Genomic DNA, 16,365 nt, shown 5'->3' with positions numbered 1-16,365 from the left:
ATAAGATAAGGCCTCAATCTGGACTGTTCTATCATAATATTATATAGTAATAAGATAATAGGATATTGTCAGCTGGAATTTCCCAATTTATCAACTGGCCAATCAAATTGCCAACTGGTCATCTCTGCAGGAATCGGCCATCTCCGATAATTTGACTTTTACGGGCCGGTTTCCCAGCCAACCAAGTGAATATTCATGTTTCCCCACTTATATGAACTCATTATTTCTTTACTATGATTATATTCACTGAAAAAACTTGTTTTACCCCACTTTACCTTACATTCTAATGATTTCATGCCTTTCTTGATTTCAAAGCACCCTGATCTAGGCCTAATTCTTGATTATTCAGCCTGGTAGGTGAATGAACATAAATATAGCCTTAATCCTTATTCATTCATTTCATTTTTTCTTCAAGCGATTCAAGCGATTCACAACCAATTCAGTGGATTCAATTCAGAATCATTTCTTTAATTAAGTTTGATCACTTCTTTCTTTCTATTTAGGAAATCTATTTACTTTTTTATTTCCTATTTAGGAAACTTATCGTGAATCCTTCCCTTTGGCTACTTTAAGTTAGTCAATTGTATTCAGAAGATACTAGACCCGATTAGGAATTTCCTTTTTAGGTTTAGCGTCTTCTGACTTTCCAACAGGATATATATTATTACTTAAATAACTATTTAATTTATAAGTAAAAATATATATAATAGAATCTTTTTTTAAGATTTCTATAATCTTTACTAATTTTAGACTATCCAGGGCAGCATTTATTAATAGACTTCTAAATATTTCTAAAGGACTATTATAGTTTTAATATTATATTTATTATAATAGACTACCTAAGTAAATAGATTATTTTAATATTATATATAAAAATTATATCTATATAAAATATAGCCTGGTTTTTCTTGGAACATATATATCTTTAATTAAAATTTATAAATATAATTATATTAGATTAAAAAAAATAATTTATATTAGAATTTTAGGACAAGCTGTATCGTATACTATAAATAAAATTTAAATTTTTAATAATATATTATTTTTAAATTAATAAATAAATTGAAATTATAAATTAATATATAGTATAAAAACTTATTCCTTTCATAAATCATTATTAAAATAATTATTTAGAACTTTTATTATTAATTAATTTTATTTTTATAGTTCTATCCCAGGAATCTACAGAACTATTATTCTTTATAATTAAATAAAAATATAAATCTTATATTTTTTTAATTAGATATTTTTTAAATCTTTATTATAAATATTATTAACTAATAGTAAGTCCAAGCTCTAGTTTACTATATAGAATAAATATAGAAGCTAGTAAAAAAAGATATATAAACTATTTAATAAATTTAAATCTATATAACCAACCAACAGTATCAACCCGTGAATTTTAATATTAAAAATAAGATTTATATAAATATTAGAAACTAGCACTAGAAACAACCATTCTAAAAACTATTAGAAAACTAGTATAGTCTAATAACTATTACTAAGAAAATTAGTTATATATTTTAAATTTAATTACTTAATAGTATAAAAATCTATTCTATCTTCTATTTTAATAAATTCTACTTTTATAGTACCTTGGAGCTGCTACCTAGATAAATCTTAAATTAAATTTTCTTAATTAAGATTAATAACTATATTAAGTAAGAAGTAGAACAAATCTTAGAGAATTATTTATAAATAGGAACTCTATAGTACCATATTAAATAAATAGATTCTAATGAAAATAACTATAAATAATATCTTACTAGTAATTTTAAGAATGTATCTTTTTATTTATATAATTTTTATACCTATTATCTAGATTATTCTAGATTATCTAGATAACTTCCTATATAGATTACAGCTGCAGAGAACGACAAATTCACTATAGATTATAATAATAATAATATTCCCCTAACTAAGGGCAGTCAGGTTTAAATAAGGGAATAATATAATAGTAGTCTTATTTATAATTATAGAATTATATTTATTTTATTTACTTTACTATTATTTTCTTTAAGCAAGCGTCTATAATACTTCTTATTTTCCTTTTTTCCTCCTTATGCTTAAAGTTCTAGAGTAATTAGCACTAATATGACCTCATTTTGTTGTGTTGAACGGCCATCTCATAGACCTAATTTTTAATTTAATTAATTAAATTATATTATTAAACTATATTAGGCCTTAGCAGGTAGGAATTATATAATTTATAAATTTATAAAATAATAAATAATAAAATTAATAAATTTTAAAAATGATTATAATTACTAAATATATAATAAAGATTATTATATTAAGAAATCTATTAAGAGATGCTATATATATAAAATAATTTAAAAAATACTTAAAATAATAAAAATAATATAAAGATTGATATTAAAGTGTATAAGACTAGACTTATAATTTATTATAAAATATAACTCAGAGAATTAAAGATATTAGTTATATTCACTATCTAGACTATAGCTGGAAAGAAGAAGAATGTCTTGTTAGTAGTGGCCAATATGATCAGAACACGTGATCCTCGCCTATCAGCCAACCAGGCACCTTAACATATAATGACATGAGATTTACAAGTAATTGATCGACAAAACTCATCCCCAACTCTAGAAGATTTTGATACCTTTTCAATATTACGCTATACATGGTAGCGTCATATACTCCGTACTGTAGAGCGCGGCTTATCTTATCGGTGGCGGGTGCCCGAACGCCACAACGATTTTCCGCGACATGAGCTTTGCCGGTTCGCAAGATCGCGGAGAAGACAGTCCTCTTTCGCGACCAGAGGAGTGTTTGCACTCTCTCGCAATTAACCACCAAACTTCCGTCACATCGCTTCACCCACCCTCTCAACCTCCACTGCGGCCACGATCCCTCTTCATCCGCCATGGATGACCTCCAGTCGCTGGAGCTCTTTTCGCTCGTCTCGCGGATAACCGGCGAAATTCAGAACCACTTGGGCGTCAACGACAAGACATTAGCGGAATTCGTGATCGACCAGCACTTAAAATGTGGCTCTTTTGGGGAATTCAGCAAGAGCATGGAGGAGATGGGCGCCGAATTTCCTCAGAGTCTGTTGGGGAGTATCGACCGTTTGGTGCTCACCATGCACCCAAAGTACAAGGCGAAGAAGGCGGAATCGACGAATAACGCGGGGAATGGCGATGATGATATGGATGTTCTGGATGCTTTGGAGAAGAAAGCGCGCGTGTTCAAGGGACTTGCGGTGCCCGACAAGGTGCAGCAGTGGAACGATGATGAAGATTACATCCAGCGGAAGGATGTGGAGGAAAGTGATGCTAAGGCGGACGCTATGGATGATACGTTTGCGATGTTGGAAGGGCTGGCAGGAAAGGCGCGCGAGGATAAGCGTCCGTCTCGAACCGACCGCGGGAGCAGGAAACGCAGCAGAAGCCCCGATTACGATGACTACGACCGTGGGCGCAGACGCAATGATCGATACCGTTCCCGGTCGCGATCACACAGTCCCCGCTATAGCAAGAGAGATGATGATGTGGATGAGTTTGGCCGGTCAAAGAGCAAATACAGCAGCAGGGATGATGGGCATCGCAATGGACACAGTGAGCGGAGGAGTCGACGGGATCGGGATGACGACGAATATTTCCGGAAACCGCCCCCGGTCGAGCTGGATGATCAGCCGACATTATATAAGGTCTATGATGGTCGTGTCACCGGGGTGAAGGATTTCGGCGCTTTTGTGAATTTGCTTGGTGTCAAGGGCAAAGTGGATGGGTTAGTACACGTCTCGGCCATGCAGGAAGGGGCTCGTGTCAATCATCCGTCCGATTTAGTATCACGAGGCCAGCCGGTTAAGGTCAAGGTGATCAGCATCCAAGGCTCTCGTATCGGACTGTCCATGAAGGAGGTGGATCAGGTCACTGGTCTCGATCTTATCCCTCAACGGCGCCTGGCTTCGGGGGCAAATATGGAGCGCCTTGACGGCATGACGGGCAAGGACAGATATGGCAACCTAAGTTCGGAAGTGCCAGTCATTGAGGAGTCAAACGGAAAGCCGATGAAGAACAGAAAGCGCATGACATCGCCAGAGAGGTGGGAGATCAAACAACTGATTGCGTCTGGCGCTGTTTCGGCAGCTGATTACCCTGATATTGATCAAGAGTATCACGATACCTTGACGGGCGAGGGTACGTTCGAGGAAGAGGAAGATGTCGATATCGAGGTCAGGGACGAGGAGCCGCCCTTCCTGGCTGGTCAGACTAAGATATCTCTGGAACTCTCCCCGATCCGAGTCGTGAAAGCTCCTGATGGCTCTATGAACCGGGCTGCAATGGCAGGTACCAACCTAGCCAAGGAGCGAAGAGACATCAGACAGCAAGAGGCCCAGGACAAGGCGGCCGAACAAGCGGCGGGAGTCGATCTCAATGCGCAGTGGCAGGATCCTATGGTTGCGCCTGAAGAGCGGAAATTCGCCGCTGATCTCCGGACTGCCCAGCAGTCCAAGCCGGATGAGTCGGTGCCCGAGTGGAAACGGGTCACGATGGGCAAGAATCAGTCGTTCGGAAAGCGGACCAGCATGTCCATCAAGCAACAGCGTGAAAGCCTGCCGGTCTTCAAATTCCGCAAGCAACTCCTCGATGCTGTACGTGATAATCAGTTGTTGATTGTTGTCGGAGATACGGGGTCTGGAAAGACCACCCAGGTTACGCAATACTTGGCTGAAGGCGGCTACGCCAACAACGGTATCATCGGATGTACACAGCCTCGTCGTGTCGCCGCCATGTCTGTTGCTAAACGTGTGGCGGAGGAAGTCGGCTGTAGACTCGGTGCAGAGGTCGGGTACACGATCCGTTTCGAGGATTGCACAAGTCCGGAGACCAAGATCAAGTACATGACTGATGGTATGCTTCAAAGAGAGGTTCTCCTGGACCCGGATTTGAAGAAGTACTCGGTCATCATGCTTGACGAGGCTCACGAACGAACCATCGCCACTGATGTTCTTTTCGGACTGCTCAAGAAGACCCTCAAACGCAGACCAGACCTCCGACTCATTGTTACCTCGGCGACTCTGGACGCTGAAAAGTTCTCGGAGTACTTCAACGGTTGCCCCATCTTCTCGATTCCTGGTCGTACGTTCCCCGTTGAGATCATGTACTCCAAGGAGCCCGAGTCCGACTATCTCGATGCAGCTCTCATCACCGTCATGCAGATTCACCTAACGGAACCCTCGGGTGATATCCTTCTGTTCTTGACAGGTCAAGAGGAAATTGACACCGCCTGCGAGATCTTATACGAGCGAATGAAGGCTTTAGGGTCTACAGTACCAGAGTTGGTCATTCTGCCTGTTTACTCTGCCCTTCCCAGTGAAATGCAAAGTCGAATCTTCGAGGCCGCGCCGCCAGGAGGTAGAAAGGTTGTCATCGCGACGAATATTGCCGAGACATCCATTACCATTGACAATATCTACTACGTCATTGATCCGGGTTTCGTCAAGCAAAACGCCTACGATCCCAAGCTTGGTATGGATTCGTTGGTGGTGACGCCCATTTCCCAGGCGCAGGCCAAGCAACGAGCTGGTCGTGCAGGCAGAACCGGTCCCGGAAAGTGCTTCCGGTTGTATACTGAGGCAGCCTATCAATCGGAGATGTTGCCGACCACGATTCCCGAAATTCAACGTCAGAACCTTTCGCATACTATTCTCATGCTCAAGGCCATGGGCATCAACGATCTCTTGCATTTCGACTTCATGGATCCCCCGCCAACAAACACTATGCTTACTGCCTTGGAAGAGCTGTATGCATTGTCTGCTCTGGATGACGAGGGTCTCTTGACTCGCTTGGGTAGGAAGATGGCCGACTTCCCCATGGAGCCGGCCCTTGCCAAGGTCCTCATCGCCTCGGTGGATATGGGATGCTCGGAGGAAATGCTGAGCATCGTCGCTATGCTTTCTATCCAGTCGGTGTTCTATCGTCCCAAAGAGAAGCAGCAACAAGCAGACCAGAAAAAGGCCAAGTTCCATGATCCTCATGGGGACCACCTGACCCTTCTCAATGTCTACAACGGATGGAAGAACTCCAAATTCAACAATGCCTGGTGTTTCGAGAACTTCATCCAGGCGCGTCAGATCCGTCGTGCTCAGGATGTGCGTCAGCAGCTGCTGGGTATCATGGATCGGTACCACCACCGGATTGTCTCTTGCGGAAGAAACACCACCAAAGTGCGCCAGGCGCTTTGCACGGGCTTTTTCCGGAATGCAGCTCGTAAAGATCCTCAGGAAGGATACAAGACCCTCGTCGAAGGGACACCGGTTTACATGCATCCCAGCTCCGCATTATTTGGCAAGCCGTCCGAGCATGTCATTTACCACACACTGGTTCTGACGACGAAGGAGTACATGCATTGCACCACCTCTATCGAACCCAAGTGGCTCGTCGAAGCGGCTCCCACATTCTTCAAGGTGGCACCCACCGACCGTCTTTCGAAACGCAAGAAGGCCGAGCGGATCCAGCCTCTCCACAACCGCTTTGCAGGCGAGGATGACTGGCGTCTATCCGCACAGAGACGACAGGGCAGGGGTGGTGGTGGTGGAACCTGGGGTTGATCTAACCTCCTGGCTGTTCTTTTTACTCTTGCGCCGTGTTTTCTCATACCATTCTACGGGCATATATATGATATTAAAGCATACCCTTACGAAATCCCATGCTGAGCCGACTGGCTTTCTTTCCTCATGTTGGCTAGATATGTATTTAATTGGAATTGTCTATGACTGTATCAAGTAGATATTGATTGTTGCCTTGGATAATGCCGCCCATTTTGTATGAAAAGACCGACCAGCAGTGCTACCCTTGACCCTGCAGATATACTGCCCTTTTAAGTATCCCAGCACCAACGCCAGATCCCAACATCCGCAGAACTCCCAAACACCAAACCCAAAACACACTATATTCCATCATCATCATCATCATCATCACGGCCGACTAACCCTCTCCCACACCAACTCCGGCTTAACCATAAGCCCCTACCCAACCACCAGTCAGCCCGCACCCATCACCAACACCACCAAAGGCGGGATACGGGGACAGCAAAACGCAAAACGCACCTCCAAATCCACAAACCTCAACGACTTCAACCTCAACCTCCCCCCCTCAACCATAATCTGTCTCTTAAGCACCGTATTCTCCAACTCGGCCGGACACGCCATCTGCACTTCATGACACATGACGCCCGTTTTCCCATCCGCCTGGGGCTTATCGATCCAGTAACGACCGGTATACATGACCCCGTCGTGCACCGACTGCTTGATTTTGTTGCCTGCGGTCGGCGGCATCACGGTCATGGTCATGTAGCCGTCGGAGGTGTAGGTGAGGAGGCCTCGTGCGTTGGGGCCCATCGGGTGGATGGTGGGGCCTTTGCGGTCGAAGGGCTCGGAGGTGTATTCGAGGAGGGTCCAGGTGCCGAGTATGGAGTGGGGGAGGGTGGGTGGGGGGGTCATTGGTGGTGGTTATGGGGTTGTTATGGGGTGTTGTGTTGGGGTTGGGGAGGGTGTGGTTTTGTTAGGGGGTTGGGTGTGTTGGATACTGGTGTATGTAGGGCCGGTGTGGGTGTATATGAGGTTAAGGATGTAGACATTGCGATTGAGGCAATTATGACCTGGACATTGGAAGGTTTACTGGTGTCTAGGCGAATCTAGAGAATCTCGGTGCAGGATGCTATAAACCGGATTGCTGGTAGAGGATGTTGGTTACCGGCCAATTGAGTGGGTGCTGTGGGAATATATAGTTCCTGAGTTGGTGGCCATTCCCTTGGTTCTGGGATGGTTGACTCAACACCAACTTTCTGCATATTCTACTAGACTAGTCATTAGTTTTTGGGTAGTAAAATAGATTCTCAGGTTGATTGTAGACTAAAAATTGATTGACCAGATCAATTTTGATGAGTGGGTAGCTTTGAAAAAGAAAAGCAAAAAATGCTCCCACGCGGATTTGAACCGCGGACCTCATGATTACTAGTCATGCGCTCTACCAACTGAGCCATAGGAGCTAGTTTGTTGAAGATGGATAAGTTGCTTTGTTACTTAAGGCAAACAAAATGTTTTGCCAGTGAAGCACCTGAGAGATTATCCGTGAAAGGGCTTTGCCATTCTACCACAATTCGTGAGTCACCCTATTACCACGAAAGGTTCTAATCAAGATTTGGACAATATCATTCTACCATTGACCGGGCAAAGTGTTACAATCCCCACTAAAGTACATCGCTTTTTAAACCATACTGAATACATCAACCAATAGGAGCCAAGTATCTGGACGGCAGTGGATCGACTCTGCGCAGGACTTTCCGGCCGTTTCTTCTTGTCGCAAACGGCATATCTCGCCTTCCTTACTTTTCACTTTTCTATAATTTTCATTTATATAACACCTTAGAGTACATACCTAATAAGTGAAGATTTCATCTTTGCGGAATCCGCTGTAGTGGCACTATCCCGAGACCCAATCAGAAGCCGCAAAACTCTGAAGGTCTGAATCGGGCGAGGCACCCTTTATTTTCGAGATCAAGTCCCCGGTCATCTCCATCACCAAAGCACCGGCTTTAGCTCAGAATGTCTTCCCACGAGGAACAGTTTCCTCGTAACAAGAGGAGAAAGCTAGATAATGCTCAGGATGCCGAGGCCCCTGCTACCATATCCTCTCACACGCAACTCCGTGCGGCCCTGACTTTTCAACAGAATGTTAATGAATCCAAGCAAGGTGAGCTAGTTCTATGCTATGAGTTCAGGCACATGTCTTCATGCTAATAAAGAACAGGTATAAGAAAATTTAAGGACTTTCTCACGTCCATTGGACAGGCCGAGGACGAGGGCGAAAAAGCCAACAAGTTCCGCATCCTTAAAGCGTATTGTGATTCGCAATTCTCAAAGACGAATGAGAATGACGCAGTGTGCTTTCCCGACCTGATCCAGACTTGGAGTTTTGCAGACAGCAATAACAACGAGTCGTTGTTGACCGTGGTCCCCTCCATCCTAGCTCAATTCTTCAAGTCAGTGTCCAGTAATTTGGAATTCCGGGAATTCGGAGTGGCACTATGCAAGCACCTCGTCCAGAAAGAACAGCTGAGGCTTTTCAACCGTGGCTTGACAGCCACCAAGTCAAAGGAGCATCTAATCTCCCCTTGTCTCCGTCTTCTTACGGAGATGGTCAGCTTCGATGGTGGAGCTGCGGCGCGCCACGTCCATGCCGCCCGGTATATCACGTTCAAACGCATCGAGGTCTTTCTTACCCCTAATAAAGCCCAGCTGGAAGAAGTGTCCGAGGCTAGCAGACCCACTCTGCGGAGGAATGCTCAGAAGTATGTCCTTGCGAACTTCAGATTCCTGCAGTCAGCTGCGAAGAGTGAAGTTATCGAGCAACACAAAGTCATCAGAGCGTTCCTTGAGTACATTCGCAAAGACCCAAGAGACATCGTCTTGGAGATCATCAAGTGTGTGGACAAGGATATTATCCAAGATGCTTCGATTTCTCGCATTGCAAAGAGCAAATTCTTCAGCCGATGGAACCTGGAGCGACTTGTTACCCTCTATGGTTACGATCGTGAATCAGAGGAGCCCAATCCAACGAATGTATCCACTGCAGACGAGATCCACAAAATTTTGATGAACCTTTGCACGAACACCGATCTCGGAGTTTTGCTCCCAGAGAATGGTTGGTACCCACAGGGAAGTGATCCCGAGTCGCTCCCTGTGGACGATGATACGTTGATTGATTTGGGACTTGATTCTGCTGTCCATGTTGACAAATACAGCCAGACTGTGCCTGTTCGTAATGGAACTCTGTCTTATCTGATCCAGACTCTCCGCCCCGATGCCGATAGTCTCCAGATCGAGTTGCTAGTGGCGATTTTCAAGGCGGCCCCGGAGCTTGTTGCTGATTTCTTCACGAAGAAGACGATGTTCATTTCCGACCCAAAGCCAACCCCGTCCTGGCTGGCAGAATCCGCGCTTCTTTTCTCTACTGTACAGTTGCCCGTACCTACGAACTGTGGTTGGAAGGAGAAGTTGCCCCCGACACCGCCCCCAGTCTCTGTGGTCATTGAGAATGTGCTTCCACGCCCGCTGACCCAGAAAATCCTCACCCGCTGCCTGAACTTGAACGCTGAGATTGTGACCCTGTTTGCGGTTCGAATCTTGACAATTGCCTTCAACAAGCTACGGGCTGTTCTGAAGATCTTCAATGCTGATCATGGGGTTACCCAGCCACTGTGGACGCAGGCGGCAAGCAAGCTGATTGCTGAGTTCAGTCGCCGGTGCCCTGGAGTAAAGGAGGTTATACTTCTCTTCAAGAGAACGGACAAGGAGGATTTGCAACAGCAGGATGCTGTTTCAGACCTTCTGGCTTCGTTTTATGAAGTGATCCCGGACGCTGCATTTGAGGAGGGGCTCGATGTGTCACTGATTTTGGTTGACATCCTGAAACGACTGGATGAGCAGAACCTCGACGAGAATGATTCCGAATCCTTGCTGAGCCAATTGCAAAATATCCTAAGAATTATACAGCAGTCATCATCCATGCGTTGGTGGCAGCAGCCAGGTAAGCGAATTGGTGCCCTTATAAACCAGCAATGCTAATGAACACTAGGGTCTATGCAATATTCGGCTTTCACATCAATCCTGAAAGTTCTGGCCGAAGCAGCATCCAAAGAATCTCTGAGTGAGATTGACAGCCTCCTACGGACAGTTCTTACTGAACACTCCGTCTTACAGCACCCTTCATCATTCCCCGCACTTCTGTCGAGCTTCGACGCTTCAGACTCGGAGAGGCTCCAGCGTCAATTGTCATTTTTCGACAACTGTGCTTGCCGTATTGCAAAGAAGCCGGTTCACTACCAAGATCTTCAGAGCTCCTTGTTCCAGGGTGGTTCAAGCCCGGTCAGCCCTCTCGTGGCTGCTATCATCGAACAGTGGCCCTTTGTGGTCAAGTCCGGAGACGCCGATTCCGAGAGCGCAGTGGTGGCCTGGATCGCCAAAGCCCTTGCAAATTTGAAGCGCGCCGGAGAAGACGGCAAGACATTGAAGACTGCCCGAGACAAGCTGGTGGACAGCGCCGAGAACAAGAAGTCGAGATCGACGCTCAAGAAAGCACTGAAAGATACTGAGGATGCTGACAATGATCATGACATGGACGCTGATGATTCGCCGCAAGACGCCGCAGCCACCGCTGGCAAGGAAGAAGTAGATCTAGATGAAGTTTTCGGCACCTTACCAACGGAGGGTACCACCCATAATGGGCTGCGCCGATGGGAAAAGGATGACATTGAAATTGCTGTGGAGCAAGGCCGGATAGCCGATTTGCTGCTCTGCCTGTGCTCAGAACATGAAGAAGTCCGGAAGCAGGCATTTTCGAATACAGTTCGCTTCATGGCTAAGCTCAAGGTAGGTAGACCGTTGACATGGCACCCTTCTTTGTAGGCAATCTAACACATCCACAGGAGTCTAACTACGCAGAATGGCGATCAGTCTACATCCTCACTGGAGAGCTTCTCGAGACTGTCAAGCAGATCGGCCTTGAATCTCCGGTTCCATGGATTGTCGGGGAATGCGCTTCCAGCTGTCTCGCTGTTCTTACGAACCCCATGCATAAGATGTATGGAAAGGTCAACAAGTTCCTGCAAAAGGCTCCTTCCTGGGAGCCGGAGAAGATCCCGTCCTACTGGATCGACAAGATCTTCCTGAATGAGCCCGAGCTTGACGACGGCTATTTTGACGAGACTAGCTGGCTTCTAGATCTGCTTATCAAGGGCCTTCGCACTGAAGCTGTATGTCACCTACCATTCACTTGTTCTTTTGTGGCCACCTTGCTGATTTACAACAGGATATGGATATTTACCGCCGCGCGAATGTCTTCGAGAGAACACTCTCATTCTACGAGTCGCCTAGTGCAGGCCACTCTGCCAAGAGAAAGGTCTTGCAGTTGGTGTATCGCTCGACTCAAGTACGGGGAAGCACGACGCTGGTCACTCGAGCAGGCATCCTCAGCTGGATCCAAAGTCAGATTCCGGCTGTGACGGCCAAGGACACCCAGACTTTCACGGCCATTGCTCAGTCCTTGAAGGAAACGTCGGACGGTGATCGGGTTTCCAAGTGGAGTGGAGGTGCCGCCTTGCGAGCGGTGGAGAACATTGTGGGCTAGACGCAAGAGCTGTACATGGTCTAGGTCCTCGGCTGGATATTAATTGGCATCTGATTTAGGGCATCTAGAGCCAGCTGTATCGATATGTTTGGACCGTTCTGGATAGCAGATGATAGGTTGATTTGATTTGCAATTGTATCTGTACACTCGGGTGCCATCATTGGGGAAGTAATGAGACACATTATATCTGTAAAGATGGGACGTTCATATGACATATCCCAAGCGATGGCGTGAGTATGGATTTTAGACCGTCTCCGGAGGGTGCGGTAACGAGGCGGTTGCGCAGGGAACACGAACGCTTTTGGGAGGAGTCATGGACAGAGAAGGATCTGAAGCAATGGATGAGCTGGAGAATAGCCGATCTGAAATGGAATTGGCCGTTGCTGGAAGATCTCCCGAAAATTGGGGGGAGGTGGAGGAGAGCGACCAAAGAGACACTGACCGGCGGCCTTCCCCATTGGGTAGAGCACACGTTTTGAACTTCTCTGCGGTCCGGCGGTGGTCCTCGATCTTTGCCCGCAACTTCCACTCTCCCCTTCACCACCATCCACCACTGCCCCCTTTGTCCTTTGCCCACCACCTTCGTCCCCTTCCACTTGCTCGCTCGTCTGCCCATCTTCCTCGAGACCAACTGTGATATTCTATCCAGAAGCAACCCAGGTCGCAGGGCTTGTTGCACCACTGGTGCCCCTCATCGGCTCCCCCAACGAAGTGCTCCTGGACCTTGACCGATCGAAGCTCCCTCCGCCTTTTGCTTGCCACTGGCAAGTGGTTTTGCTCCCTGCCTCTCCTCCCTACCCATCTGTCGCAGCCCGCCTGTCCTGAGCCTCTCTCCTGCTCTCCTGTTCCGCGATAAATTAACTCCACCGTTTCTCATCCTTGGACTGACGGCGACCAATGAGAACGACGTAACGGCATCCCGATAGCCTCCCACACACCCACTCCAGCCATCCTCATGGCGCGACGTTACCAGATCGATGAGCTGCTATGGCTGCGCTCATCGCCTCTGGTCACAAAGCCTCCCACTTTACCCTCGGTAGAAGAATGGATGGGGTAAGTGCTCCTGTGGTTCCCAATCAATGCGGTATTCTGAAGCTGATGCCATTGATTTGCTAGCCCAATCCCCGATCCAGCTACCCAACGGAAAATCACCAATCCTCGAGACCCCAATAACCCACATGAGACGACCCCCAGAAGACCCAGTATCTTTGAAACTCGTCATATCTCCCGTGGATCAGCTTCAGGTAAATTGCATCCATCATCTTCGTCCGGTTTTTATTTGAGATATTACTGTTTTCAAGCGGGGCAGTAGAGCATTGCTGACACACGCAATTGTTCATCTATAGAAGACATCATTCTCGGACCCCCCAAGACCGCTTTTGCTTCGGCATCTCGCATACCCGGTAAAGGATCGATAGATGCTACGGAACGACCTTCCAAACCTACAGACCAGGACGATTCGAAGAACGACCGATTCAACTTACGGGAGAAGTTTTTCAAAGACCGGGAGTCTGGTGAACGTGACTTTGACCGACGAGATGCGAAACTAGGAACATTTAACAACCGGCGTGGGGACCGAGAAGACTGGAACAGCGGACGCCCCCGCCGTACCTTCGGCCAAGAAGAGCAAGAAAGAAAGCCCAGACGCAACGGAGAATTTGATCGGTGGGAAGCAACCCGCGATCAGCGTGATCCCAACAATGACCGCGGAGCTAGAGATAAGGATGCGCGATTCTTCCCGCGGAAGGACAACACTCCCGGACGTGCGAGACATGAGGGAAGTTGGTTCCGTGATGATAATGCTCATGATGCGCCCGAGGCGGATGAGGAGAAGACTCCGGTACGAAACCGAGAATGGCGTCGGGATCGGCACGGTGCAGACCGTGACTGGACTCGGGGTGCCAAGTTTGAACAGGAGCCCGAATGGTTGGATTCGACCGATAAAGATGAGTCTCGGCGCGTGCACACACAAGAAGACTTTGAGCGCTGGAAGGAAAGGATGAAGGCAGGCTCTTCCCAGGCTCAGACTGAGGAAAAGGAAGTCCCCGTGGAGCCAGCTGCTGCGCCTGCGCCGAAGCCAGAGCCTCGGCCTACCGATGGCGAGATCTTCAGCAGCAACGGCACTCCGTTTACGTCGGATTCTGCCATGGAGCGCTTCTTCGGATTGCTCGGGGACTCCAAGCCACCCCCGCCCCCCCAGGTACCCCAGGTGCCCCAAGAGATCAGCCCGCCCCCTGCCATGGAAGCTTCAAACAAGAAAGAGCCTCTTCCGGGAAAACTTGGGAAGTCCTCACGATTTGCTGGTTTATTCTCACCACCTCCAGGGAGCCCCGCCAAGGACCCGGAATATCAACCAGAGACGAAGTCATCGCCTTCCACCCACGCTGTCAATACCGATGCTGATCAGGAAGGGTTCCAACGTATCCTGCAGATGCTTGGTGGAGGAAGATCACGCAACGCTACGCCTCATAATGACCCTATGCCAACTAACCGACCGCCTTCTCAGGTGCAGGCCGAGCAAATTCGAAGCGCCGTTTCATCTCCGGCTCGGGATCAGATCAAGCGGCAGGAGTACCTGGCCATGCAGGAGACGGTTGCCCGGACCGCTGGCCCTCCCTTCAAGGAGAACCCTTACATTCAGGAAACTCAGGCTCGTGACCGGGAACATCTCCTGCGATTGATGCAACAGGTTCGCGTCAGTCCTGTTGCTAACCCGGGTATCCAGAGCCAGCCACAGAGCGCTGGCCCTGTTGGCCCGGCTCCTGGTTTAATGAGTATGCCGGAAGTGCTGTCTCCTCCACCAGGCATCCCATCTGCTCAAAAGGGCCCCAACTTCCTGGATGACCCGGCGATCGCTAACATGCAGAGACCTGACGCCGATCATCTCCGCCGCAGACCCGCAAATGGGCCGCCCATGGGGTATTTCGAAGATATGCCGTTTCCCCAGGGCAACCACCTCCCCATCACGCCCGGCGGAACTCGGGGTCCCCAGGGCCAAGCTCACCCGGCCATGGGCATGCAGCGACCTCCAGGCTTCGAGCACCTGCCTCCTCCCGGCTGGCCAGGCCCTCAGCTTCCGCCACAGCAAGCTGCCGGACCGGCGCCTTTGGCCCCTCCGCCGGGTATCCCGACACCTACGCGCGGGGTTAACCCAAGCTACATGTCAAACATGATGCCTATGCATGCTGCTGCTCCACCGCTTAGCGAGCGCGAACCCTTCCCACGCCCGCCTCCTCCCGGCATGATGCCTCCCCCGGGCTACATGAACGGGCCCCCGCCCTCTGGCTTCCCACCCATGCCGCCCAACGGGGATGCTCTCATGGGGCTTGCCCACCGTGGACAGGGACCTTTTGATGGCAACCCCGGACCGCAAGTGCCTCCCCCTTCTTCCCGGCACCTGTTGGACATGTTCGGCCAGGTTGGCGGTGACGCCAGAGGCGGCATGATCGGGCCTGGACAGTTCCGGTAGGCGGGAGCGGGTGGGGTGGTTTGTACAGGATACACCGGGAGAATGCAGCAACGATGAGATAATTCCTTGATCTTCTCCTACTTATGTCTTTGTTATGCCCGATCAATACACCTTCTAATCTTCTTGTATCTGGTTCATTTACATGTGTCTGTTTGGTGCATGACAAAGGCAGGGGTAGGGACATCCAGGGAGAGGCCTGGCCATCAGCGGTGGCTAGGCAGGATGAGGAGACTGTATCACAGCCAGGTTCAAGATGAGTCTGGATGTACAACAACCCCGGGGGTTTGGATAAAGGAGCAATGGGCAGATCCAGGATCTCCGGTCATGATGATAGCAGCATGAGTACCTAGCTGGTCATGACTTCAATGAAACCTATTGCTTGGACCGATGTGCCGAATTGTTGTAGTTGCGTAGGCTGGGGCTGCCTCAGGCCCGGATTTGTGTAGTGAATGACTGGTGATTTCCTGCCCGCTGGCTGTTGGTCTTGACACCTGCTCGCTCGCTCAACTTCTTCCTTCTTCTTACTCTCACGCCTACTCAGAGACGCTGCCTCTATGATTCCAGCGGCGGAGCTTTACATCCGATCCGGTTATGATATTGCCGTTTATTCCAGGCAAGTCTTCTACGTGCAGCCCTATACAAGACTTGCTCATCTCCTTCACATCCAAGATACTCATTCTTGTGCTCAGAGCACCCAACGCATTTTCCTTGTTGTAAATCACATCTGTCACCTATTTC

The 16,365-nt window shown here is 48.0% G+C and overlaps 3 protein-coding genes and 1 non-coding gene across 4 annotated transcripts; 2 read left to right on the top strand and 2 right to left on the bottom strand.

Annotated features, from left to right (window-relative positions):
- Window positions 1–6,849: 6,849 nt before the first annotated feature.
- On the bottom strand, window positions 6,850–7,471 carry BO80DRAFT_478111 (uncharacterized protein; the record flags this gene model as incomplete). The annotated part of the gene is made up of 3 exons (XM_025723272.1): window positions 6,850–6,918; window positions 6,962–6,997; window positions 7,079–7,471. The coding sequence occupies 3 exons, from the start codon at window positions 7,469–7,471 to the stop codon at window positions 6,850–6,852; spliced, it is 498 nt and encodes a 165-aa protein (XP_025573719.1).
- A 475-nt stretch (window positions 7,472–7,946) lies between these two features.
- Window positions 7,947–8,019, bottom strand: BO80DRAFT_t203. The gene has a single exon. It is a non-coding gene; the product is annotated as a tRNA-Thr (tRNA).
- A 326-nt stretch (window positions 8,020–8,345) lies between these two features.
- On the top strand, window positions 8,346–12,310 carry BO80DRAFT_385687 (NPA1/URB1 family protein). The gene is made up of 5 exons (XM_025716992.1): window positions 8,346–8,723; window positions 8,781–10,559; window positions 10,608–11,401; window positions 11,458–11,784; window positions 11,841–12,310. The coding sequence occupies exons 1-5, from the start codon at window positions 8,576–8,578 to the stop codon at window positions 12,156–12,158; spliced, it is 3,366 nt and encodes a 1,121-aa protein (XP_025573718.1). The 5' UTR covers window positions 8,346–8,575; the 3' UTR covers window positions 12,159–12,310.
- Window positions 12,311–12,680: 370 nt separating this feature from the next.
- BO80DRAFT_426643 (uncharacterized protein) lies at window positions 12,681–16,011 on the top strand. Its single transcript, XM_025719822.1, has 3 exons — window positions 12,681–13,211; window positions 13,275–13,402; window positions 13,505–16,011. The coding sequence occupies exons 1-3, from the start codon at window positions 13,114–13,116 to the stop codon at window positions 15,625–15,627; spliced, it is 2,349 nt and encodes a 782-aa protein (XP_025573717.1). The 5' UTR covers window positions 12,681–13,113; the 3' UTR covers window positions 15,628–16,011.
- The last annotated feature ends 354 nt before the right edge of the window (window positions 16,012–16,365 follow it).

This window comes from Aspergillus ibericus (assembly GCF_003184845.1).
Source record: "Aspergillus ibericus CBS 121593 unplaced genomic scaffold BO80scaffold_29, whole genome shotgun sequence".
NCBI lineage: Eukaryota > Fungi > Ascomycota > Eurotiomycetes > Eurotiales > Aspergillaceae > Aspergillus > Aspergillus ibericus.
This window is presented reverse-complemented; position numbering and strand designations above follow the sequence as displayed.

Coding starts and splice junctions, on each gene's coding strand:
- BO80DRAFT_385687 (XM_025716992.1), top strand. CDS start 8,576: ATGTCTTCCCACGAGGAACAGTTTCCTCGTAACAAGAGGAGAAAGCTA. Junction 10,560..10,607: donor GCGTTGGTGGCAGCAGCCAG/GTAAGCGAATTG, acceptor AATGAACACTAG/GGTCTATGCAATATTCGGCT. Junction 11,402..11,457: donor GCTTCATGGCTAAGCTCAAG/GTAGGTAGACCG, acceptor ACACATCCACAG/GAGTCTAACTACGCAGAATG.
- BO80DRAFT_426643 (XM_025719822.1), top strand. CDS start 13,114: ATGGCGCGACGTTACCAGATCGATGAGCTGCTATGGCTGCGCTCATCG. Junction 13,212..13,274: donor TCGGTAGAAGAATGGATGGG/GTAAGTGCTCCT, acceptor TTGATTTGCTAG/CCCAATCCCCGATCCAGCTA. Junction 13,403..13,504: donor CTCCCGTGGATCAGCTTCAG/GTAAATTGCATC, acceptor GTTCATCTATAG/AAGACATCATTCTCGGACCC.